This window comes from Zingiber officinale, chromosome 5A (genome assembly GCF_018446385.1).
Source record: "Zingiber officinale cultivar Zhangliang chromosome 5A, Zo_v1.1, whole genome shotgun sequence".
In the NCBI taxonomy this organism is placed as follows: Eukaryota; Viridiplantae; Streptophyta; class Magnoliopsida; order Zingiberales; family Zingiberaceae; genus Zingiber; species Zingiber officinale.
The window spans coordinates 6,600,815-6,625,529 of record NC_055994.1 but is presented as its reverse complement, the minus strand read 5'-3'; the positions used below and the strand labels follow the sequence as shown (position 1 = coordinate 6,625,529).

Below are 24,715 nucleotides of genomic sequence, written 5' to 3'. Positions count from 1 at the left end.
TTATTTTATTTCTTTCCGTAATAATTTAATTAAATTATATTTTAATGACAAAAACAAACATATAAATTTCATGATACTTATCGTATTTTAAATGAATATAATTAAAATCTAGCATGTAATTTGTGCAGCGTATAGTTACTACCTATTAAGTTTTCCCCATATAGAAATTAACCAGTAGCTTTTACATGTAAAAAGTTAAATTTATTCGGTAATTTTTTACCATAGTGTTGAATTATGAATATTTTTTAAATTAAATTATCGTACATTTATTTTTATTTTATTTTTTTTTTTAAAAAAAAACAGAGGATGTTTCTCCCGTGCCCTTTCATTTTTGTCCGAATTTGTAGACGCTGTGCTGGCCCTAACTCGGTTACACAGATCCTAAACTCCTACATTTAGACGCTACGGTGGCCCCCACTGGGATAAGCAAGAAGTTGGGTGAGAATAACAATTTGTATCGTACACTAGTTCTTTTACCCTAATCTAAACCCACAGCCGGAGTTTTCCCGAGAACCACGGTTCTCTGCTTACGCTACCCATTCTGTACCCTTTTTTTATTGGACAAACGTGTGGGATCCGCTTGCTATAATGCGATTAATTCGTTGGGTTACGTGAACGGGTTTCCTTACAATAAAGGGCCAGTTCATCCCCGTCCTCGTCCATCATAAGACGTCTCTTCCTCTTCCCCAGCTCCCGAACTTCCGTTCCTCTTTCGATCGATCGATCGGTTCGAGGTCTTTGTCATCTTCATCGCGCAATTTTCCGGTTCGCGTTCTCGATTGATGAAAATCGGATCTTGTTTTTTTTTTTTTTTGTCTTTCTTTCTCGCTTTCATTTGTCGTGGACTCGACGGCGATGATGGCTGTTTGTTTGTGGAATGGCAGGTCGAAGAACCATGTCGAAGAGTTGCTTCAAGTTGGAGCATCCCCTCGGTTCGTGCCCTTACTTTCCCCCCTCTTCTTCCATTCAATAAATGCGTTTGATTTATTTAGGATTTGGATAGATCGAAGGAGGATGAGAATCCGACACCGGGATTCATTCGATTGAATCTGGCTTGAAATTATTCAGAAACTGACTTTAGTAAGATTGCGAATGAGATGAATTCATATAGTCTTGTTGTTGATATAGATAATAGATTGGGGCCGTGCTATTCATGCATGAGCGCGGATCCTGTTTTAACTAGCGTATTTTCTCTGGGGAGGGGAGACTGAGATTGTAGGTCTGTCGAAGACCAATCAGTTCTTAACTTTGCTCGAGTTTTAGAGTCTGACGGATCTTTGGCAGTAAATTTGGGTTTTAAAGGTTTCCAAACTCGATTTGGATTGTTCTATGCTCATATCTGAGACAAATGTTTGGTCTTTCTAGATGAAGACTTGCCAGTGTCTAACATCTTGTAGGTCTGTCGAAGACCAATCAGTTCTTAACTTTGCTCGAGTTTTAGAGTCTGACGGATCTTTGGCAGTAAATTTGGGTTTTAAAGGTTTCCAAACTCGATTTGGATTGTTCTATGCTCATATCTGAGACAAATGTTTGGTCTTTCTAGATGAAGACTTGCCAGTGTATAACATTCTCTTCAATTACTGGTTGTTGCTTTAGGATGGTATTATAATCATCTTCTACTACTTACTAAATTTCATTTCGAAGATGATCTACATAAAATTTTACATTTTGATGGTTCATTTGATGCAGAACATTGTTCTTTTGACTATCCTTTTTTTGATTTGGTTTATGAACACAAATACTAGCGCCTCTATTTTAAATCTGCGTACAACTCTCTCCCAGACTAACAATTGCAGCGAAAATTTTTAAATCACTCGATCTATATTTTTGGGGCTTTGTTGGTGATCCCTATAGCTGTCTACTAAGTTTTGCATTTAATGCTATATTTTTATTTGGTCATTTCTCCATCATTAACATGACTTTTTATCTGGTTATCTACAATTTGTTGATTAGTCCAGCATATGAATAGACTAGGTTCAAACTTGACTGCCAAATTTTTTTAGAAACACAAGGATATCCACTATAATTCAGCGTAATGCTTTAAATTTTGATTGAGGGTCTCAAGTTTGCCTATATATTCACTTCTGCAGAAAGGAGGCAAGCAGAGGCTGCTCGTATCAGGGAGAAATACCCTGATAGAATTCCTGTAAGTAATCCATGTTAATTTTTTAAAAATAGTAGTAGTTGCCACTGTCTCATGCTATTTGTTTGTATGCTACAGGTGATTGTGGAGAAAGCTGAGAGAAGTGACATACCAGACATTGACAAAAAGAAGTTAGTTATTTCTAACACATGCTTCCTAGGATTTTGATAGCAAATACAAACTTTTACCTATTTGCTTGCTTTATTATTTATTCATTTATCTGTCAAGCAACATTATTTTGGAACAGATGTGTGTTTTTAAAGGTTTCCCTTCATGATGTTAACTACATGTGACTGTTTTATTATTTTATGGAGCACTTTCTTGTTTTCAATCACATATGTAATCATCTTTTCTATCATATCTCAATATGGAAAGTCCACACCTTTAAGTCCTTTCAAAGAAATGAATCATTTGCTTCCATTGAGCAAAATGTTCCATCTCTTTTTACTATGTGAAGCTAATAAATGAATATCTACATTGAAATTATGGCATTTTGTTGATTCCATCTATTGATACATTTTCTTAACAACTGGATGATTTTATTTTCACTCATGTTGCAAGCAAAAAACAATGCTAGATTGATTACCAAACGTGATAAAAGGACCACATGTGTTACCTCTTGTTATTACTAGTTAGTAGAGTTTTTAATCCTTTAATCCTCTTAGGAGTATGCCACCGTGGTTGCTTTGCTGTATCTTGTAATACAAATTGGTAAATAACTCCATCAGGTATCTGGTTCCTGCTGATCTCACAGTCGGGCAGTTTGTTTACGTGGTACGCAAGAGGATCAAGCTCAGCGCCGAGAAGGCAATTTTCATCTTTGTGAAGAATTCCCTGCCGCCCACGGGTAAGAATACTATGAAGTAAAAGCAATGAAGTTAGTTGTTCGGCGATGTAGATATTGATGAAAGATTCTTGTCGCAGCTGCTATGATGTCTGCGATCTATGAGGAGAATAAAGACGAGGATGGTTTCCTTTACATGACTTACAGTGGAGAGAACACATTTGGCTCTTTGTGAGCACAACATGGTCTATTCTGTAAATAAGATCTGAAAACGTGTGCATTAATTATATCCTATCTATGATACCGTTATCAATTGGATTCCTAACGATTTGGCTTTACGATATTTGGATTTGTGCTCATTTATTACAGCAGGATGGATCACACAAGTTGATTAATAGGTAGGATCTATCCCCATCAATCAATCAACTTGTGTGGTCCATCTTCTGGATCGTAAATTGCGGTCAAGAGGATTTGTGCTCATTTATTATTCTTTGGACCGCAATCTGTGATCTAGAGGATGGGCCACACAAGTTGATTGATTAATAGGGATTGATCTCATCTATTTAATAGGTAGAATCTATCCCTATCAACCAAGGGATGTAGTGGTTCATCCTCTGAAACATAAATTATGGTCCAGAGGATTTGTGCTCATTTATTACAATCAAAATGTTCTGGATCGTAATTTGTGATCCATAGGATGGATCACACAAGTTGATTGGTTGAATAGGCGGGATCCATCCCCATCAATCAATGGATGTAATGGTTCATCTTGTGGATCTTAAATTACGGTCCAGAGAATTTGTGCTCTATTATTATTATTATTATTTTTTGTTATTGAATATATTAATAGACCTTGAGTTAATTCTCAACTGATATAAAATATCGTATTATGTGTGATATTTTCATGTAAATGCTATTTTGTAGGACAAAATATTCTTTGTGATTCATCTGTTGATATCTTATTAAAAGACCGATGATACTAGTCATTTGAGGTGAGCAACGTCATTTTTGCTTTGATAATGAATGTGTTAATGAAGTAAAAAGATTGATAATGAATGTGTTAATGAAGTAAAAAAGATGAATTCACCTACTCCCCTCATTGTACACACACAACAACATGATGAAGAGAGGTTTGGCTGTACAATATTGATCATCCATTTTCTTAGATTCTTGTTTTGATAATGAATGTATTAACGAAGCAAAAAAGTGATTTCGCTCTCTTCAAACGTCCCTCATTGTCGGTCTCACAACGAGATGAAAGGAGGTTTAGTTTTATAATATTTATCATCTAATTTTACTCACCCCAAACACCTCTCATTAGTCCCATAATAAAATAAAAGGAGATAAATTACGATACCAAATGACTCTTAGGCGGAAGGATATTTCACCACCAAATGACTCTTAGGTGGAAGGCTATTTCACCACCAATTCACAACGGCCTCCGGCCCATCTCTATAAACAGAGATTTATCAAGAGTACTTAAGCACATAACGGGAGGAACACACAGGCGATCCACAATCTGAGACTCGAACCCTGCACTTACCAAACAAAAGTATTAAGGTGCCACATGAAGTTGACCTTTTAAAGTTTAAAGGTAAAATTTTAAAGTTTAAAAGACAAATAAAATAAATATTTAAAAATATCTTTTAAAAATATATTTAATTTATTAAAAGCAAATGATTTGATAAATATTCATAACCTTTTTTTGTTCACCTAATTGAAGGACGAGTCAAACAACTAAACCAATCATCATTACAGCTCACTAAGAATTGCTTCATCTATCAAGTTCTATATTGTTTTACCCCCAAAAAAAATATTAATACAAGTGTCGTTTTGCTTTCTAAATAAATATCTTGACCAATTGAGCAAATAAATTGCTAGAACAGAACTTAGTCTGGTGAGTGAAAAACATTCAAACAGAGACTTCCAGAAAGAATAACTTCATGGTTGCTGCCTTGTATTCAATCAAATTGTCATTTGTCGTAAGAACCCAGCAGAGCCAAGTAGAATTTAGCAGATAAAGTTGAATCTACTGATTTTGTTTAAGTTCCCACTGCCTAAGAAAGTAGGGAGTCAGTGTTAGGTAACTATGATGTAGAGAAGTAACTAAATTGCCATTTCCAACAGCAGAGAAACCATATGAAAACATTATCGCGACACATTCAAATAACCAATTTATTTAAACCACAGCTGTGTGCGGAAAATAATGAAGTTATGCAAGGAAGAGACCTACTTCAGCTGCACAGTTCAAAAAGAAAGGTTAATGTAGCTCGATTTCCAACAATGGGACTTTTACTCGCCATAGAGTCAATTGTTTAGTGCTTTATGATAAGAAACCTGCACAGACGGGACATCCAACTCTGATCAAAGCAGAAAAAAAAATATCAATACACAGGACATGTAGCATAAAAAAATTGCCTACTCAATTCTAAACTAATTGCAACTCAGCAAACGTTGTACGTTCCTCTCACAATAAACTTCATGAGTTAACACGTTAAATTGGACTATCATCCATGATAGAATGCTTGAGACCAAAAGAATAATTAATGATAAAAACAAAATTCACAACTCAAACAAAATGTTAGTTTATACACACACCGGAATGTACATATGTATAATCAGTGAAAATAAAAGTGAGTGCATACCGAGGTTGAAGATTTTAGTATCTCTCTTATGGCCATTGTGGCATAACATGAAGTTGGAAGGGTAAATGCCATCTTCAGAGCTTGCTTCTTTGATAGAATATCAGAACTGTTGATGGTCTCAATTGTTGATAATGGATTCTCATTGCTATCCTCATCCAAGTGCGTGCCAATCGAATTCTCTGTATCGGAGGTTTTAATTTGGCTGCTACATATTCCATCAACATGTACTTCATTCTGTGTCATGTTAGCAGCTTTCTCCAAGATATCCAAATCAGTCTCTGCTAGGGGCAAATTATCATTTGTGTAATCCACCAGTTCCCTAGTTCATAGAAAGAAAAGCTCTCAATATATTTTTCTAAGCAATATTTTGTGAAATAGATGACTAACTGCAATGAGAAATCTACATTAACTCGCATACCATACAAAATCTATAGGGCGCTGGAACACTTGTCTATAAGCTCCCTTCATACTAGAAATTGAGAATTCCCTGAAAACAAAAAAAAAACAAAATAACTACAGATTTATCTTAAAGTTATTATAAAAGTAATTGGAGGGGAGCTTTCACTTACTTGGCACCATGAACACCTTCTGTCAAACTGATTCCATCCTGAGCAATAATCCAAATATATATTAAAAAAATAAATAGTGACTGATGGAAGGGGAGTGCTTTAGAATTTTCTCTGATTTCAGAATTGAAAATTTTCCGTGTTATTAATGTTTTATTGCCAACAAGAATGTTCATAGTTGTTGGAGATTTATGTTTAACAAACATTGAGGTAATATTTGATCTTAGATTCTGCTTTCCCCAGCTATTTAATTGGGAGTACATAATGCAAGCAAGCAATGATAATGAGAAATTGATAGACCAATACAAACAACAATAGAAGCAGGCACTTAAAGGAGCTTGGAAAAAACAAAGAAAAGAGAAAATTGTGTGGACCAATGCACAAATTAAACCGGTGAAAAAGTACTATTTGATACATATTATTTCTCCTAGGGGTGTCCCCTCCATAAGGAAACTGCTTAGCTTTTAACTTAACTAAAATGAAGTGTTAGCGCCTACCTTTTTAGCCAAATCATGATATACATTAGCAATATCATTTGTTGGATATCTAATTCTTGAACTGCAATAGAAGAACTTAGTTAACAATAAGGATAAACTTCTACGCAAACGAAACTGAGTTCAAATGTTTGTTACCCAGGCAATGGAAGTACAACATCCTCAAATGTGTAGTGTCCTTTAAGAAGATCTTCGGAATCAACAGCCTGCAATAACCATGTTTTCAGTGCATGTGAATCAACATAGACACAGATGTTCAGCCTTTCATTTACAATAATTTATGTTTACTTTTGCCTCATGAAGCGATTAAGTCTGAAGACCTAGTTTTTGTTACACAGCAATCACATTAACTAATGGCATTAAATCCAATAGCATGTTAGTCTACCATCATTAGTAACCTTTTAGTGATGTTATCCATTTTATGGAAAGCAAAATATCCATTAGCAGTGCATTGGTTAGAATAGAAACCTTTATAATCTTCAACGAACTGTGTTTGTCCCAACAATTTGGAGACCCTCCGACACTTATTGTTGTTTGTCAAGGTCTAATACATCCATCAACCTTTTCAGGACATTGGTCGTTTCATAATCCTTGAAGATATAAGCAAAAAATGTAGCTGTTCTTATAGTTACATTTCTGTAAGCTTGATTAATGTCGAATTCCATAAACCTAGTTCTTTTTTATATTTGAAGATACAAACAATCTAATGTGTCTTCAAACTTTTCAAGTTCATGGAGGTTTTGACGAGCACGAGAGAAGGCTCAAGCTAAGTTGCATAGCTATGAAATAGAAATGCCCATGAGGTCTTTTGAGTTTCCAACTTAAGCAAAAAATATAACACTGTTTAAAAGGTTGACGTAGAATTCTGGTTATATCCATGATTTAATTATGATAAATTAAATTTGAAATGAGCCTTAAAGAATTAATTAGTACCTTAAAAGTTTTATTAGGGTTTAATAGCATTCTAGTGAGTTGGATTTGAGTTTCAGTTCGATATGGACAGAAATGAGATAAAACCATAGCTTCATCAAGTATAAGTCAATCTGATTTGGTTTGAACCAGATACACTCAGATTGAAGAAGCTGATTTTGTTGAAGCAAGATGGTTCATTTGAATTGGATTTCAAGGCGAGAATGAATTGGAGATCTGGACCCTCCCCAATATGCCCTCTTCTATCATGTCTTTCCATCTTAAATGACCAACTACTCCTTGAATCTGATTGGACAGTGATGATCCCTTAGATAACTTGCAGATCTGAATGGCAGAAAATCCAAGGCACAAACTTTTCGTGGCATCCCACATCCTTCAACTAGTGGAAAAGCAATAACTACAAGGGAAGACTTTGATATTGTTGAGGCAGATGTCACTTGTGAGCCCTTCTTCGCCAATGTTGATGAGCACTTTATCGATTAGTATTGGATATATGAAGCATATAGTGCTAGAAGATGGAATGTTTAAGGTGGTCTTCAGTGAAGGGAGGTTTAGCTTTATCCACTTTGCATGATTTCATTCTTTCTCCTTGCTTTATGTTACCAACAACAGACAACAGAAGGATCTCTAGAATGTTGGAGTATCAAGGTTGTGGAATCTCGAGTGATCTTGTGAGAAATAGGGATGGATCAGTGAAGATCACTTTTATTCTGCCTTCACTGTAAATGAGTGGTGTAGCATTTATACGGATACACAGGAGCAATGATTTGAGCTGAGACTGAGAGAGATTGTATGCAATTCGTGTACCCAATGCAGCCTAACCAGGATGTTGAGTCAGAGTTTTGAAGCATATAGAATAGGATCTAAGCCATATGTGTGTTGGGTTGATTGCAGTTGAAACCCAGCCATAACCTTGGTGCTGAAGATACCGATGAGAGGAAGGAAATGGAGCAGAGAAAAGGAAGAGAAATAAGAGACAACCCTAACCTCATTGCGATCGTCTCTCTCAAGCCTTCTCTTGTTGTCGTCAATGACCGAGCCTCATGGAAGCCTAGTGTAAAGTCTTAGAAATCATTGAAATCTTACACAAGTTGTTGCAATAGGAGGCAGCATCATAGAAGCCTCACGCAAAGTCTCAGAAGTCATGAAAGCCACATGTGAAGTATGAGTCAATGTCACAGAAGCCTCCGAGAAGTCATCGATTGCATCACGAACAACCTATAGAAGTTTGCCGAACTTTACAAAACCATCGAAGTGGTGATCAATGTTTGTTACCCAGGCAATGGAAGTACAACATCCTCAAATGTGTAGTGTCCTTTAAGAAGATCTTCGGAATCAACAGCCTGCAATAACCATGTTTTCAGTGCATGTGAATCAACATAGACACAGATGTTCAGCCTTTCATTTACAATAATTTATGTTTACTTTTGCCTCATGAAGCGATGAAGTCTGAAGACCGAGTTTTTGTTACACAGCAATCACATTAACTAATGGCATTAAATCCAATAGCATGTTAGTCTACCATCATTAGTAACCTTTTAGTGATGTTATCCATTTTATGGAAAGCAAAATATCCATTAGCAGTGCATTGGTTAGAATAGAAACCTTTATAATCTTCAACGAACTGTGTTTGTCCCAACAATTTGGAGACCCTCCGACACTTATTGTTGTTTGTCAAGGTCTAATACATCCATCAACCTTTTCAGGACATTGGTCGTTTCATAATCCTTGAAGATATAAGCAAAAAATGTAGCTGTTCCAATAGTTACATTTCTGTAAGCTTGATTAATGTTGAATTCCATAAACCTAGTTCTTTTTTTATATTTGAAGATACAAACAATCTAATGTGTCTTCAAACTTTTCAAGTTCATGTAGGTTTTGACGAGCACGAGAGAAGGCTCAAGCTAAGTTGCATAGCTATGAAAATAGAAATGCCCATGAGGTCTTTTGAGTTTCCAACTTAAGCAAAAAATATAACACTGTTTAAAAGGTTGACGTAGAATTCTGGTTATATCCATGATTTAATTATGATAAATTAAATTTGAAATGAGCCTTAAAGAATTAATTAGTACCTTAAAAGTTTATTAGGGTTTAATAGCATTCTAGTGAGTTGGATTTGAGTTTCAGTTCGATATGGACAGAAATGAGATAAAACCATAGCTTCATCAAGTATAAGTCAATCTGATTTGGTTTGAGCCAGATACACTCAGATTGAAGAAGCTGATTTTGTTGAAGCAAGATGGTTCATTTGAATTGGATTTCAAGGCAAGAATGAATTGGAGATCTGGATCCTCCCCAATATGCCCTCTTCTATCATGTCTTTCCATCTTAAATGACCAACTACTCCTTGAATCTAATTGGACAGTGATGATCCCTTAGATGACTTGCAGATCTGGATGGCAGAAAATCCAAGGCACAAACTTTTCTTGGCATCCCACATCCTTCAACTAGTGGAAAAGCAATAACTACAAGGGAAGACTTTGATATTGTTGAGGCAGATGTCACTTGTGAGCCCTTCTTCGCCAATGGTGATGAGCACTTTATCAATTAGTATTGGATCTATGAAGCATATAGTGCTAGAAGATGGAATGTTTAAGGTGGTCTTCAGTGAAGGGAGGTCTAGCTTTATCCACTTTGCATGATTTCATTCTTTCTCCTTGCTTTATGTTACCAACAACAGACAACAGAAGGATCTCTAGAATGTTGGAGTATCAAGGTTGTGGAATCTCGAGTGATCTTTGTGAGAAATAGTGATGGATCAGTCAAGATCACTTTTATTCTGCCTTCACTGTAAATGAGTGGTGTAGCATTTATACGGATACACAGGAGCAATGATTTGAGCTGAGACTAAGAGAGATTGTATGCAATTCGTGTACCCAATGCAGCCTAACCAGGATGTTGAGTCAGAGTCTTGAAGCATATTGAATAGGATCTGAGCCATATGTGTGTTGGGTTGATTGCAGTTGAAACCCAGCCATAACCTTGGTGCTGAAGATACCGATGAGAGGAAGGAAATGGAGCAGAGAAAAGGAAGAGAAATAAGAGACAACCCTAACCTCGTTGCGATCGTCTCTCTCAAGCCTTCTCTTGTTGTCGTCAATGACCGAGCCTCATGGAAGCCTAGTGTAAAGTCTTAGAAATCATTGAAATCTTACACAAGTTGTTGCAATAGGAGGCAGCGTCATAGAAGCCTCACGCGAAGTCTCAGAAGTCATGAAAGCCACATGTGAAGTATGAGTCAATGTCACAGAAGCCTCCAAGAAGTCATCAATTGCATCACGAACAACCTATAGAAGCTTGCCGAACTTTACAAAACCATCGAAGTGGTGATCACATTGTGGATTGTCATCAAGTGGGCAAATATGTCAGTCGGCAAGCGAATTGAGATGTTTCACAGGTCAGTTCTTCCAATCCTTGATGTGTATAGAGTTGATTCATGCTCACTAAGCTTATAATTCTTATTATTTGCAAGATTAAGTGTAAAATGATATACAAGTATATTCATGCTAGCTGTAAACAGGAATTAGTGATCAAAAAATGAAATATCATGTCAGATTGAAGATGACAACATTATGTTGGCCTTTAGCCAACGTGATTATGTTGAGAATTAATGCTGAAGGCATTCAAGCCCTTGTGATTATACTATGGACCAAGAGTTTCACTTATTGATACAATTGCAAGAACTCTGAGTACACACAATTAATGGATCAATGACTGTGTTAGGTACAACATTTTTGGGCTGTGGCATCATATATATTTGACAAGTTGCATTACAATGTGCTGAGTTACATTACGATGCTAAGTGGGAAGCATTATGTTGAAGTTGGGGTAACTCTTTATAGTTTGGTGAAACGTGTTATGCTTGTGTTATTGGATGAATTTTGATGATTCTAGATTCTACCATTTCTTTCACACTTGCTATATTCGTCTCAAACTTTCAATGTTGGCTTCCGCTGTCTCTAGATTTCAAAGTGTTGATTGAATTGGTTATGCTAGATTTTAAATGGTTACGATGTTCATCTAATAGATGTATGGCATATTTTATTACATTTTGATTGACCTCATGGCAAGGATGAACAAATTTATACCTTAAAAATTCCCCACCCAAAAGTAGGCACAAAATAGTTTTTTTAATCTTTTGTTTGTTTTGAATTTACAATTTAGAAGCATCAATATTGCTTTTTTGTGATCTAGGGGTATTGATCAAGATAAATGATATACGCCCCTCCAATCCTCTTGAACTCTATAAATTGCCCTTTGCACAAATCTTCATTCTAGAAACAACTTTTATTATTATTTCTTTTCCTTGAACCATTTATGGTGGAACCAAGAAACATGGATCTCTTGGCCAAGTTAATTATTAGACATCACAGTTATAATATATATTTTTTAAATAAGAATCTTCATTAATTTGAAAAATGATTACACAATGAAAGATTTAAAATATCCATCATGCATCATATGCATCTAACTTGAGGCGACTCAAAAGTATCTCTAAGTCTCCATATGCATAATTGCCGAAGCACTCTAAATATCAGCTCTATCGAAAAACTAGATTTAATATGATGATTCTACCATAAACAAAACCAAAAGTACATCAAACAATCACAATATATGGAGGACTGTCCTTAGGTTCATCAAGCTTGATAACCATTTTCGAGTTCTAAGCCTGATCCAGACTAGATTACAGACCAATTGTACAATGTTTTACAAGGTTCTTTCTAAGCTTCTGGCAAGCAGACTATCGACCACATTGGACCATATCTTACATCAATCATAGGTAACATTTGTATAAGGTCGCATCATCACAGATAATATCCACCTCGCCCATAAGCTTTTTCAAAAATACAATAGGAAACACGTTTCACCAACGAGCATTATGAAGATTGACCTTCAAAAGGCTTTCGACTCAGTACATTGGGATTTCTTACATGAGGCATTTATTGGGTTGAACTAGCCGAAACAGTTTGTTGTATGGATTATGGAGTGTGTGACTACAATCTTAGTTTCAGTAGCTATTAACGGAGGATCTTTTGGACTCTTCAGAGGATCTAGAGGGACCCATTGTCACCCTATTTATTTGGCATTTGTATAGAGATTTTGGGGAGACAAATACAAAAGTGCACTATAGGATTGGGCTTCCGTTTCCGCCCTAAGTGTCTGGCCTACGCGGATGATCTACTTCTATTCAATAGAAGTGATGAAGCTTCAGTTACCGCAATGAATACTTGCTTATAATAGTATGGAGAGACAACAGGGCTTCAGGTTAATATACTGAAGTCATGTATTTACCTAACCGGAGTTGATGACATGACTCGTAGGCGGCTGCTTTCCATCATGGGCTTTCAAGAGGGCATTATGCCCTTCAGATATTTTGGGATTCCATTAGCAGTAGAGTGTCTTCGGATTTCGTATTATAGCCCACTACCTGATTTTTAGTCCAACAGATAAATGCTTGGTCGAAGAAGATGCTATCTTGTGCAGGCAAGGCGCAACTAATTACTTCTGTCCTACAGGGAGTGGAGTGTTTATGGTATCTATCCTACCACAACCACTAGGCATCATTGATCATATTTACAACATTTGTAGATCGTTTATGTGGATATCAAAGCATCCACCAGTGTCATGGGCAGATATGTGCAAACCTAAAGAGGAAGGTGGCTTGGGATTTCATGATTTACAAGCTTGGAACTTAGCCCTTTTGGCAAAAGTACTGTAGTAGATACAAGCTAAGGAGGATGTGTTGTGGATAAAGTGTGTGCATCATTTACTTGAGGCGTGTAGATATATGGACATAGGAGGTCATCCATTCAAATTCCCCTCTAATCAAGCGCCTATTGCAGATACGAAATCTTCTATTATTGGCTGCCAACTCCCCGGAAGCTGCTGGACAAAAACTAGCAAAGTGGTTTGCTCAAGATGGCAGGGTGACTCGGGCATATGACTTCTTTAGACATCCTAGTCCTAAGAAGACATGGACCCGAACAAGACCTACTTATAGCCGAGTCATGCAGTCACAATGTTGGCAAAGAGGCATCTTCCCACAAGAGACAAACAAGATTACATGGAGGATCAACAGTGCAGGTACTGGAGTCGTAGGATCCGGGATTGGCAACACATGCAGCAGGAGATGTCTATCTACTGGAAGACATTGAGAGTCTTTGGGAGATACTATTGTGGGAGTCGAAGGTTGACAAAGACCCGACATCTTGCCTTGTCTTCTTTGATCCACTATGTGGAGAGCAAGAAATAATAATTTCTTTGAGATGCAATTAGCTTGCGTGAAGATTTTTAGAAGTGTGCAAATTCATGTATTCTAGTCTTAGGAGTATACTGATATGACACTTTGTCAATCATGAGACGCTATTAAAGTCTGCTTATTGTACACTTTGTTAGTGCTATATATAAAATTTTACTTATCCAAAAAAAAATCAAATAGCTCATCAAATACAATAAGCAATAAGTTAATCATTTGTCAAACATCACAATCAGTGACTAACCCTAACCACAAGGGAGGAACTAGCAAGAGGGACCATAGCTATTCTTGTTATAGTTATTCTTGTTGTACTCCTTTTCAAAACTTGAGGAGCAGGAACAATGGCAGAGGTAGAGGAAGAAAGTGAGAATGAAAAGGTGGAGGAAGTATCCATTGGACCAACCAAGAGCAAAAGAGAAAATAACACTGTTTTAAAGTGGTCCAGAAATGATAGGTATAGATTATGAGCTAATCCATGTATTCACATCCAACATCCACAGTTAGGATAATGAAAGTCACTAATGCACCTCTCTAGTACCTCCCTGCAGTAAAAATGTGCTGAAAGATTCCATCTCTCTATGCACATGCTCATCCCCACAACTTAAAACAATGGCAAGAAGAGATAATATTTAATAATTTGTAGTAGATAATAATCAGAATTTTTACTTACTTTTACAAACTGAACATTTTCTTCTGAAGGTAGTTCATCAGACAAATCCAACAAAGAATTATCTCCATCGTTAAAATCATCTTCATGTTCTGAACTGTCACAAACTGTAGGCAAAACTTCTTTACAGAGCACAAGGTCACCAAGTACAACTTGTGAAATGCCTGTCATAAAGGATGAAGACTTGAAAATTAGATGCACAGAAATACCACATTATTTTCAACAGTTGATGGTTATCACAGAATATGGTGGCATAGAAGGAATGTTATTAAAATATAACATGCTGTATTGCTTTATAAGCAGCATAATTTTGAACATTCAGTCCAGCAGCAGTGGACTCTCTAGGATATTCAATTTGCTTCTTAAAAATTCAGTTAGTCATTTTCTTCAAAAATAATGTTAATGTCTAAACTAGATAGGTAGATTATATGGGTGGACTTTAAGCTAACATTTACAGAGCTTCTGAATGATTATTTATTATGATGGCATAACATCTTCAACGATTATTAAGCGATAGAACAATTGCAAAATTAGCTAACATCTGGGATAGAATATGCCATAAACATATGAGACAGCAATGCCAAAGGCCAAAGCTCGTGTTGGATTTGATTTTCCATAACATGTTAATTCAAATTTACCATAAAAAAATTCACTAGTTCAATCAAGGAAGTATAGACCGCGGCTGACAAAATTAGGATACTTTATGATGCAAAGAAATTAGAAAAGAAGAATGAGATTTCAGAAATCCACCTACCTAAAGTCGATAATGTGGCTGAAGCCTTCAATACCAAATGTATGAAGGTTCCTAGTTGCTTACATACTTAAGGAACCAATAAATAGTTAAATCATTTCCTCAAGTCAAATGAACATATATCTTACTTTTCAAGGTCAAAAATATTGGTTTAGATGTCAGTTATGGTGGCTGCACAGAATGATCAAGTTTCAGTGCTGACTGGAGTACAGTGTGCCAAAGATGGTGCAAAATGGCACCAACTGGGACGAGGAGGAAGAGGAACAAGATAAGAGAAGGGAGAACACATGAAGAGGAAGAAGACCTAAATCTTCTAGTCCACCCCCTCTTGACGCTCACTAGCCCTTCTTGCCTGTTCTTCCTCATATGCATGCATGCAAACCATCCTCAATGCTAGCCTGCCCTTCCTCCTTGCTGATCATCACATCTCCAACATTAACCTTTTCTTCCTGTCTGCTCCCCTAACATGCACACTCATTGAATGTTCCCAAACAGATTCCACCACATCAGAAATGACAGCACTGTTTCAATGTAGGTATCAATCTCAATGTTCAAGTGGAAAAATTGCATCACATTTTGGGTGAGACAGAAACGTATTTAAATCTTTGTTATTCTGCACAAACATTGTCCACAATGGCAAGCCTGTTGACAGTTGGTAGATCTGTCGATAATCATTTAACTAAAGCAATAAACAAAAGTCAACAATTCAGATCAATTATCTAATGAACTAGCTTAAACCCATAGAACTGACCGTGAAGTTGACATCATCAGAGATTCACAACATACCATATTTTTGCACCCTCATGCTAGCTGCATGATTCCATAGATAGCTTTGGTAGCTATGCACATACCTACAAAAATGTAATGTCTTACTAACAGTTATAAACATGTAAAAATTAATCCAAATGAACAAGTATATTAAATAACTCTGGGGAAAAATTATAAAGCAATTCATCTTTCGGGATTGTTGTTGTAAATTTTTTTTAATATATATAAATCACAGATTATAGATGATTGAAGTTTGAATCAACAGTGAGAACCTTGGACTAAAGGTTGTCTACTTGATAACTCGAACAAAAGGTGGTCTATAACTATATATTATGGCCTATATTTTATCATGAGCACCAAGGAACTTCTTGGGAAAACTAAATAAACAAAACATTTTAGGATTGAACACATACATCATCCTCAATGTTCTAGGTATAGTCTTTAATGCTTGCAGATAGTTTCCAGGGAATTTCTTCAAACATTGAAGCTGTCAAAAATAAAAGCAAAACAAGTCAATTTGGCACATTAAAAACACTCAAGCATGCTTATATTTTCAATCAGATGGCTGGAGCGTGCAATGCAAATCATCTAATATATCAAGTTCATCAAAGAAATAGAAAAATATATTTGAAATATACATGTGAAATTCATAAAAATGATTCCATGTTACAAGTGAAAGAACAGCATTCATTAATTTAGCAATATCAAACTCCAATAATAAGCAATCAATGACATCATAAAATTGTAATGTCTAGCAGTTTGTAAGCTATTGCAGACACAGACCAGAGTGTTTTAAGGTTCAAATCAATATTTAAAGTGTGGTGTATTAATTCAAATGTAAGACAAAGTTAGCGAGTGATATATTATCATATTTACATGTACTAAAACTAGCTTTGTAGAGCTATATACAGTAAACTTATGACCCAACTAAGGATGAAAGACACTAAGTATTCAATCTGAAAAATAAATAACAAAGGAGAGAAACTAGAGGAAGTTATACAGACAATGTACCGCCTACAGAGTTTTGATAGTAATACAAATCTGAAAGTTCAAAATATGACTTTATAAAGTTAAGATACTCAAAAGGTATAGGGCAGCAGAAAAAAGTTTAACTGGAAGAAATGGTAAACTACATATACCATTAGAAAAAGTAAAGTTAACTCTTCTGATCTCCATGATGAAAGCAAAACTAAAATTACAGGTCATGGAGAAAAACAGATTAATCAGAAAATTCTTCCATGATCCTAAAGGGCACAGGACCCCCTATAGGTACAGAAAAGTTTGTCAAGATTCTAGTGGCACAGTCCTTAAAATGTACAGTGTGTCTGAAATTGATTTTGTGTCTTCAAAATATTATGCTCCTGGAGCTTCAAAGATGTATCCAAGATAATAAATTAATAACAATGCAGCAATACCAAACTAGTACAACTGACAAAAATTCTTCATGTTACCAATTGGGACCAAAGTAGGCACCTCTATTGATATACTTGAAATGCTAGCATTGTTAACTTATGCAACATGCCTATACATAAACAAACATACCACGGTAAGTTGGTGTAAGATGGCATCTTGGAGATTTTCCAAGTAACATGCCTTATAAGAGTACATGACTGCCAAAGCACAATACCACAATGAGTAGTATAAACTATTTGTCAACAATGTCAACTTATGAATAAACAGAAGAATCTAACTTCTTATCAGTATATTGTCAAACTAAGAAAAATCTAGAATTGCACAAAGCAATATGAATTTTATAAAGGCAGAAAACCAATTTAAACAAGAGAATTATGGAGCTCACAATAGATCTCTCAGCAACTAGATGGCGAGGTAATTTCTTTAGAGTTAAATCAACATCACCATGCTCTTTATAATATTCGCGTGCCTCCCTTACAATTGGGCGTTGTTTGAACAAGGTTAAGGAAGAAGAAAGAACATATTATAGCATTAACAAAGTTCTCTTCAGAAGTTTGCTTGTATAATACAAATACAATGGTATTGAAGTTTAAGGATATCTCCCTCCCTAGGATCAAGGATCAAGCTAGCAGCAGTTTTCCACTCACCCTTAAGTAATGCTGCTCCAACAAGATGAGTTGGCACTGAACCACTTCCAAAACGCTGATACAGTTAACAATGTACAATGAAGTTGAATTCCAGTGCTTAGCACTTAAAGCATTTCAATAAAGCCATCGTAAATCACTGTAATATGTCAATTTGAACAAGCTACCTGTAAACCATAATAGTTGATAAACCCATTTCTCCATAAGCTATCTGTGGCTTCCTTGATGATATCTTCAGAATCTGCAGAGATCCCTCTAAAGGAGATATGCAAATTAGGTTTGGATCTCATGTTCTTGTTGATTTTTTTTTTTAACAAAGAAAACTCTAGAATCTTTCAGTAAAGGAGCAATAGTACCTCAAAGTAATTGTGAAATGGTTTCCAGTAAGCTGACCAAGAACAAGCCCTTCATTCACGTAACTAAGATAAATAACCAGTCTCACAATGACAGCACTTAAACAATCTTGATTAATAAAAAACATGATTGTCTTACCAGAAATCTCCTACTTTAATCCCAAACATTCTGCTGTTAAGTTCAGACAACCTTTTTGCCCGCTGCTTGAAGATGGTAACCTAAAACAATAGCACTTTCTAGAGCATTCACAACCAGTTTCAGAAACTCAAATCCAACCTTCAAGCTTTAGCATAACATCTATTGAAATGGATAGAATTTTTTTTTCTAACATCAAGGCAATCATAATCTGGCAACTAATAAACTTGAACAAGGGTACAATTTAGATTTGTAAATTTATTAAAATATAATGAACTAGTATTACATTAAGTTATATGGATTATCTTCAAGGACAAACACATCACCAAATTGAACAATAAGACAAAATCTGATTTAAAAATTACACACAAATTGACTGCTCATACAGAAAGCACACTGGTAGTGCATTCCATTTTCATGCCCAAGTCCAAACTACATGAACAGCAGAACAATACATAATATGTTATAAAACTTGAATTATCTTCTATAATTGTCAAAAACGTACCTATTCTACAACTAATTATTTACACTCTTGTTAAACAAAATAAGTAAGAATTATATTTCATATGATACATATAAATATTGAAATCAATACTACAGTATATTTATGCAAAGGCATGTTATATGCCATGTTACATGGATATACTTAGAAAATAAAATAAAGTTAGAGGAGTGGACCTATACTTTGTTGAATCAAATAAAATTGATACATGAAATGTCTAATGATTTAATATGTGAACCACACATTTCGGACTTTTGATTTGAATTTCACATGTATGTGTAATTTAATAAGCACAATGAAGAACAACCAGCATATTAGCATAAGATAATCTTTTGAAGCCCATAAATGGAATACACAATTAAAGAATGATGATGAATTACATCTGCCAAAAAAAGACATGTTTACACAGAAGTCATTCAACCATTAAGCTCTACTTCTAAAACATTAGAATATTTTTCATTTATTTATTTAAGACCAAATCCTAGAATTACAAAGTTCTTCAGGATAATTATTAGAGCATCCACCGTCGTGGATACCCTCAAGAAGCTCCTTCAATGTCATGTCAACACCACGTCAAAAGTAAAAACCCCTCCATTTCTCTACACTATCAAAAAAAAAAAAAACTCTCAACAACTCCTTCATGGGGTCCCACATATTTTCATTATATATATTTCTTTCTCTCCTTCATATTTTACCTTATATATAATTAAATTTTTATAAAATATAAATCTATAAATTGCTAACACCGGGAATAACATTAATAATTAAAAAATACATAAATATTACCATACATCAAATAAAAATACATAAATTATAATAATATATAAAAATAAACTTAAACACATCTACCCAGGCCATGTCTCTGTTTATTTTTTTCATGTATTCAAAGTTGTCCTGGTGTCATCTCACTAGTATCCTTTATAAGAATTTCATAATCCTTATGAAAGATCTCAACTTTTCGCAAAGTCATTTTTTCCATTTGATATTCTTTAATATCTTGTCATTCTTTGTTGAGGATTTGTTTCATTGTGTAGCATTCTCTGACTATGGATTTGCCCTTTCTCTTCGCTGTCTTTTGCCCTATCGGACGAATGCAGGCTTCACTTCAGAGTTATCCACATCAACACTCATATCTGGATTTGAATTTGATGTTGAAGTGTTCCCACCTAATTCGGATGTCCTTGCCTTCTTGTTAGAGGAATGAGCAACTGATTGTGGAGCATATTTCTCATACTCTTTGAGAACCCTCTACACATGCATATACTTGAAATCCTTATTTTTATTATTGGCTTTCCACATATTCAGTGTGTTCTCCAACACATTCTTGTCACTCCATCCGCTTTGACGATGAGTATACAAATTATTATAGGTTGTGGAAAATTCATTTACCATCAGCGCAAACTTATAGTAATGTGATTTTAGCACCTGATAGCTTCTCTTCATAGTTCCAATGGGTCGATACTTGTTGTAGTAATCAACTATACGTTTCCAAAAACCTTGATCCCGTCATGACCAATGACTGTGTCAGTGTTGATAGTTGCCCATGACTTCACGAGGACCATGTCTTCATCAAGCGACTAAAATCTTGATTTCGAATCATCTTTCTATGGTTCAACTTCACACTCCTCTTTTGATGAGTGTGGTGGCCACTAAGATGTTGGAACAGACGATGGCGTTAGAGGTTCTTTGTCGCTAATAGATGGGTCGATAGTAGCCCTTCTTGCTTTATTCGAAAACATAGCTGATGGTTGAGGAGGTGAAAATACGAAAGGCAAATAAGACATCCCAAATTGGTTGCTCATGGCTGACCAATCTTGGCGTGAATACATACCAAATGGAGTTGGAGTGGCGTTACTCTGAAGGGGAAGGGCAAGATTTTGAGAACTTTGAAAATTTGGAAAATTTAGAAGACCATGTGGAACATATGAAATATTTTGAAAATTTGAATGGTATTGCGTGTGAGAGAAAAATTGAGGATATTGGGCATCATGGTTTAGAGGAATGCAGGTATTTTGAGAAGATGTATTTTCTTCCACATTTGAAGAATTCAAAAGATATATAAAAGAAGTATTGAAATTTTCGTCCATCTCGAATACAAATAGAGAATGAAAGGATGAAAGAAATAGAGAATGAAGAGATGATAAGAGTTCATGATGTATTTATAGAATTTTTTTTAATTAAAAAAAATAAATGTTGAACAACGACTATCAAATTAGTCGTTGTTTAACGTCTATCTTCAACGTTCAATTTTTCTTCAACCTACTATGTGTGTATTTTTTTTAATAACAAATATAAAAAAAAAACACTGATGCGGAGAGTCGCTCCGTCGTTTGAAGGACGAACCAGTGGGAGCTCGGAGCTCCCACTGGAGATGCTCTTAGATAGTCCTTTTTTTAACTCACGGCAACAATTATTTAGGAGTCCTATCATAACCTTTTTCCTTTGAATATTCAAAAGTACAAAGACTTTGTTCTTGATATGAATTTGGTCTTATTTAAAGAACTATAATTCTCAAACAAAGAATAAAAAGGCAATTAATTACAAGTGGACTATAAAGCAAAATTGAAACATACTCCAATAAAAAGCACACGAACTAGGCCAAGTGGCATACAAATTACATTTTGCGAAAGGAAATTCATACCCTCTGAGTAGACACGGACCGTTTATCTTTTGTACCAGCAAAGCCAAATGACCGTTGCTGTCAGGAATAATGCTCAGTTATACAGAAAAAATTACATAGCATCAAGTGTTGCCGAAGGAGAAAACAATGAAAAAGGAAATAAAGTTGTCTATTAAATTTGTGATGTACATTGACTCCCAGCATCTTTCCAATCAGTCCTAGAGCCTCCTGTGTATCCTTGTTCTCTTTATAAAGGTTAAACCTGAATGTTCAAGAATCAAAATATTGTTGTACTTTTATGATAGAAAGTATAAAGAACTAACTAAGAATGGCTAATATTAGACTTTATCAACTCTGTATCCATGACCACATGAAAAAAAAATTGCAAGCTACAAGTGGGAAAGCTAGATAAAATGTAAATAAAAAAGGAAGTACTAAGAGGAAAGCAAGGTACATTTTGGCTAAGAAAGAATTGATTACATAGCCTAGTAGAAAAATAACTAATTATATAAAATAAAAATCAATATTAGGAATCAAAGCCCTATGTCTATTAGTTGACTTAATTAACATTTACCTAAGAGATAAACAGAAAAAGACAGGCATTATGTGTATAAAAAAAGTACTTAAATCTTGTAACTTATAACTTTCAGCGGGAAATTGATAATATTCGAGATTTTATATTTATACAGTTGTAAAAAAAAAACTTTCTATTGCTTTTGTATTAGATTTGCAAAAAACATACATAACAAGAATGAAAATGACTAAAGCAAAGATCATAAATGAATATTTTTGGAAAAAGATATCTGTTTTATATTTTATATTTTTACTCTTTCAATAATTAAGCATGGATCACTCTTGCAAATTTATAAAAAAACTACATACAGCTCATCCTAAATAATAATTGTTTGGTGACAATGGCAATACCAAAACTTCAAATGGAAATAATTCCATTTATACTCTTGCAGATGTGTTAATATATTCAAAACTTTTAAATATTATCATTGCTTTTATCAGCAATCATTTGAAGTGATTAAGCTGAATTAATTGGATGATTGGTAAAGGTTGCAGTAAAGGGAGGGAATTAAACTGCAATATAAACACTGTAGGATCATATTCCTATCTGAGATATTTTAAATGAAGTATGCAACCCTTTTTAAATCAAATAAATTGAAAAGAGAACATAGATGAGCACCTTAGAAACTTGCCAAGATGCTCGGGCCAACTTTTAGAGCCTCGGCTATCAAATGGTTTGTCATCTTTATCTTTCCTTTTCATTCCTCTCTTGCTTGGGCCTCCTCCATTGCCTGAACGGCGCCTCACCCTTATGTATTTTGAATTCTCTCCAGATTCTTCAACAGTATCCGTGACCAAAAACTTGAAATTTTTCTTGAAGAAATTGTGAACTTCCTAAAATTCAACAAAACAATAAGAAAAAAAAAACACCTGCCACAAAAAAGAGAGAGTAGAAGTTGTGAAACCAACTGCTCGATGAGACTTGTCAGGATCTGGAGCAAGCATGACAGGCGGTACATCTCTTTCCAAGGACAAAACTTTTGCAATAAATTCCTTCAATGCATCAGCATCCACCTCACCGCATAGCAATCGAAACGATTCGATCACTGAGGTGTAATCTTTGTCGTCCGAGCAAGCATTGTCTTCAACTTCGCCCTCCGTATCCTAAGCAAATCGCTCAATGAAAAACGAACAAGCCATCAAATGCCGGGAAAACACACACGCACACAAACATAAAGCAACAGGAACACGATTGAAGCTCGTATGCTACCTCTAAGGGAAGATCAAAGGAGGTGAGATGAACAATATTGCCATCAACATCTACTTCGTTTACTATAAAGTCAGAGTACCTAATCCGACAGACCAAAACAAGGGAAGGATGAGATAGGAGGCGTCGGAGTCAGTTAGAATTTGAAGGCGAGAGTAAGGACCTCTGTTTCAGGATGCCGCGGAAGCCGGGAAGGGAGGAGACGAAGCACGAGATGCCGACATCGGACTCGTCGAGCGATTTGGCCATGGTGCGGAGGTGAGCAGGAGGGAACAGGGTAGGCGAGGGAAAGCCTGGGGTTTGTTAGGGTTTGCTATAAAAAGAGAGTAGACGAGTGGGTCGACAGAGAGTAACCAACAAGTAGAATTAGCTGTTTTTCTTTAAAACCGAGAAATACTTTTATCAGAATTTTTTTATCAAAAATATCCTCGAAAAACATAAAAAAATATTAAAAAATAAAAATAAAAAAAACTTTAAAAATACATAAAAACATATAAAAATATAAAAAAACGTAAAAAATTTAAAAATAATAAAATGTAAACAAAATAAAAAACCTAAAAATAAAAAAAATTAAAACGCAAAAAAATAAAAAACCATAAAACAAGAAAAGTAAAAAAAAATTAAAAAAAAGGAAAACAATTTAAGAAAGGAAACAAATTTTAAAAATGGAAAAAAAAAATAATGTGTACGATTGATTTTATAATTGAGGGTAATATAGTAAAATATTAAATTAGATTAATCATTAAAATCTTCACACAAATAAATTTTTATTATATTAATTAAGTTGAATCAAATAATATTAATTAAAATTATACATGATAACTTGTATCAAAGGTACTTTTATTATTTTATTGAAATGCCTTCCTTTGTAAATTATGATTATCAATTTTAATCAGATAATGGTTGTTAATTGGGTTATGACAATGGTTCTTATTTTTTTAACGGTTAATTTGATTTTTTTTAATTCTGATAATGAAATTTAAATTAATCATTTGTATTTGATAAGTTGCTAATTGCTAAAATATACATGACTTATTTGTAAGATTTGGAGTTTGAGATAGTAAAATGTGGAGCTTAAAATAAAGATCCCTGTTAACTCAAAATACTAATATCATTCTTAATTCATTCTTAGTCCATGCTTAAAATATGGATATGGCCCAGGGGCGTAGCGCAAATAGTGGACGCATACATCTAATATCTATGTACTTATATGTATCTCTCTCTATATCTATGGAGTCGGCACTAAAGGAATCGTTAATATAG

At 34.9% G+C, this 24,715-nt stretch overlaps 2 protein-coding genes across 8 annotated transcripts; one reads left to right on the top strand and one right to left on the bottom strand.

Annotated features, from left to right (window-relative positions):
• Positions 1-619: 619 nt before the first annotated feature.
• LOC121979452 (autophagy-related protein 8C-like) lies at positions 620-3,252 on the top strand. The gene is made up of 6 exons (XM_042531442.1): positions 620-765; positions 885-932; positions 2,091-2,146; positions 2,222-2,274; positions 2,872-2,990; positions 3,068-3,252. The coding sequence occupies exons 2-6, from the start codon at positions 896-898 to the stop codon at positions 3,160-3,162; spliced, it is 360 nt and encodes a 119-aa protein (XP_042387376.1). The 5' UTR covers positions 620-765; positions 885-895; the 3' UTR covers positions 3,163-3,252.
• Positions 3,253-4,696: 1,444 nt separating this feature from the next.
• Positions 4,697-23,800, bottom strand: LOC121979450 (pseudouridylate synthase 7 homolog). 7 transcript variants are annotated; one of them, XR_006111398.1, is made up of 21 exons: positions 23,616-23,800; positions 23,456-23,534; positions 23,155-23,349; positions 22,865-23,079; positions 21,862-21,934; positions 21,694-21,750; positions 18,554-18,633; positions 18,418-18,480; positions 18,229-18,316; positions 18,017-18,119; positions 17,803-17,906; positions 16,418-16,491; positions 16,023-16,087; positions 14,489-14,649; positions 6,771-6,838; positions 6,636-6,696; positions 6,142-6,179; positions 5,991-6,059; positions 5,573-5,891; positions 5,157-5,287; positions 4,697-4,984 (listed from the first exon to the last, which is right to left on the bottom strand). XR_006111398.1 is itself a non-coding variant. In XM_042531440.1 (20 exons), exons 1-20 carry the CDS (start codon positions 23,699-23,701, stop codon positions 5,243-5,245), a joined length of 2,043 nt encoding a protein of 680 aa, XP_042387374.1. In that variant the 5' UTR covers positions 23,702-23,799; the 3' UTR covers positions 4,697-5,242. The 7 variants fall into 7 exon arrangements, 2 of the variants coding, with proteins under 2 accessions (XP_042387374.1, XP_042387375.1); XR_006111396.1 differs by lacking the exon at positions 6,771-6,838 and adding an exon at positions 8,838-8,905 and having other exon boundaries at positions 23,616-23,799; XR_006111397.1 differs by lacking the exon at positions 6,771-6,838 and adding an exon at positions 8,838-8,905 and having other exon boundaries at positions 5,161-5,287; positions 23,616-23,799.
• Positions 23,801-24,715: the final 915 nt, after the last annotated feature.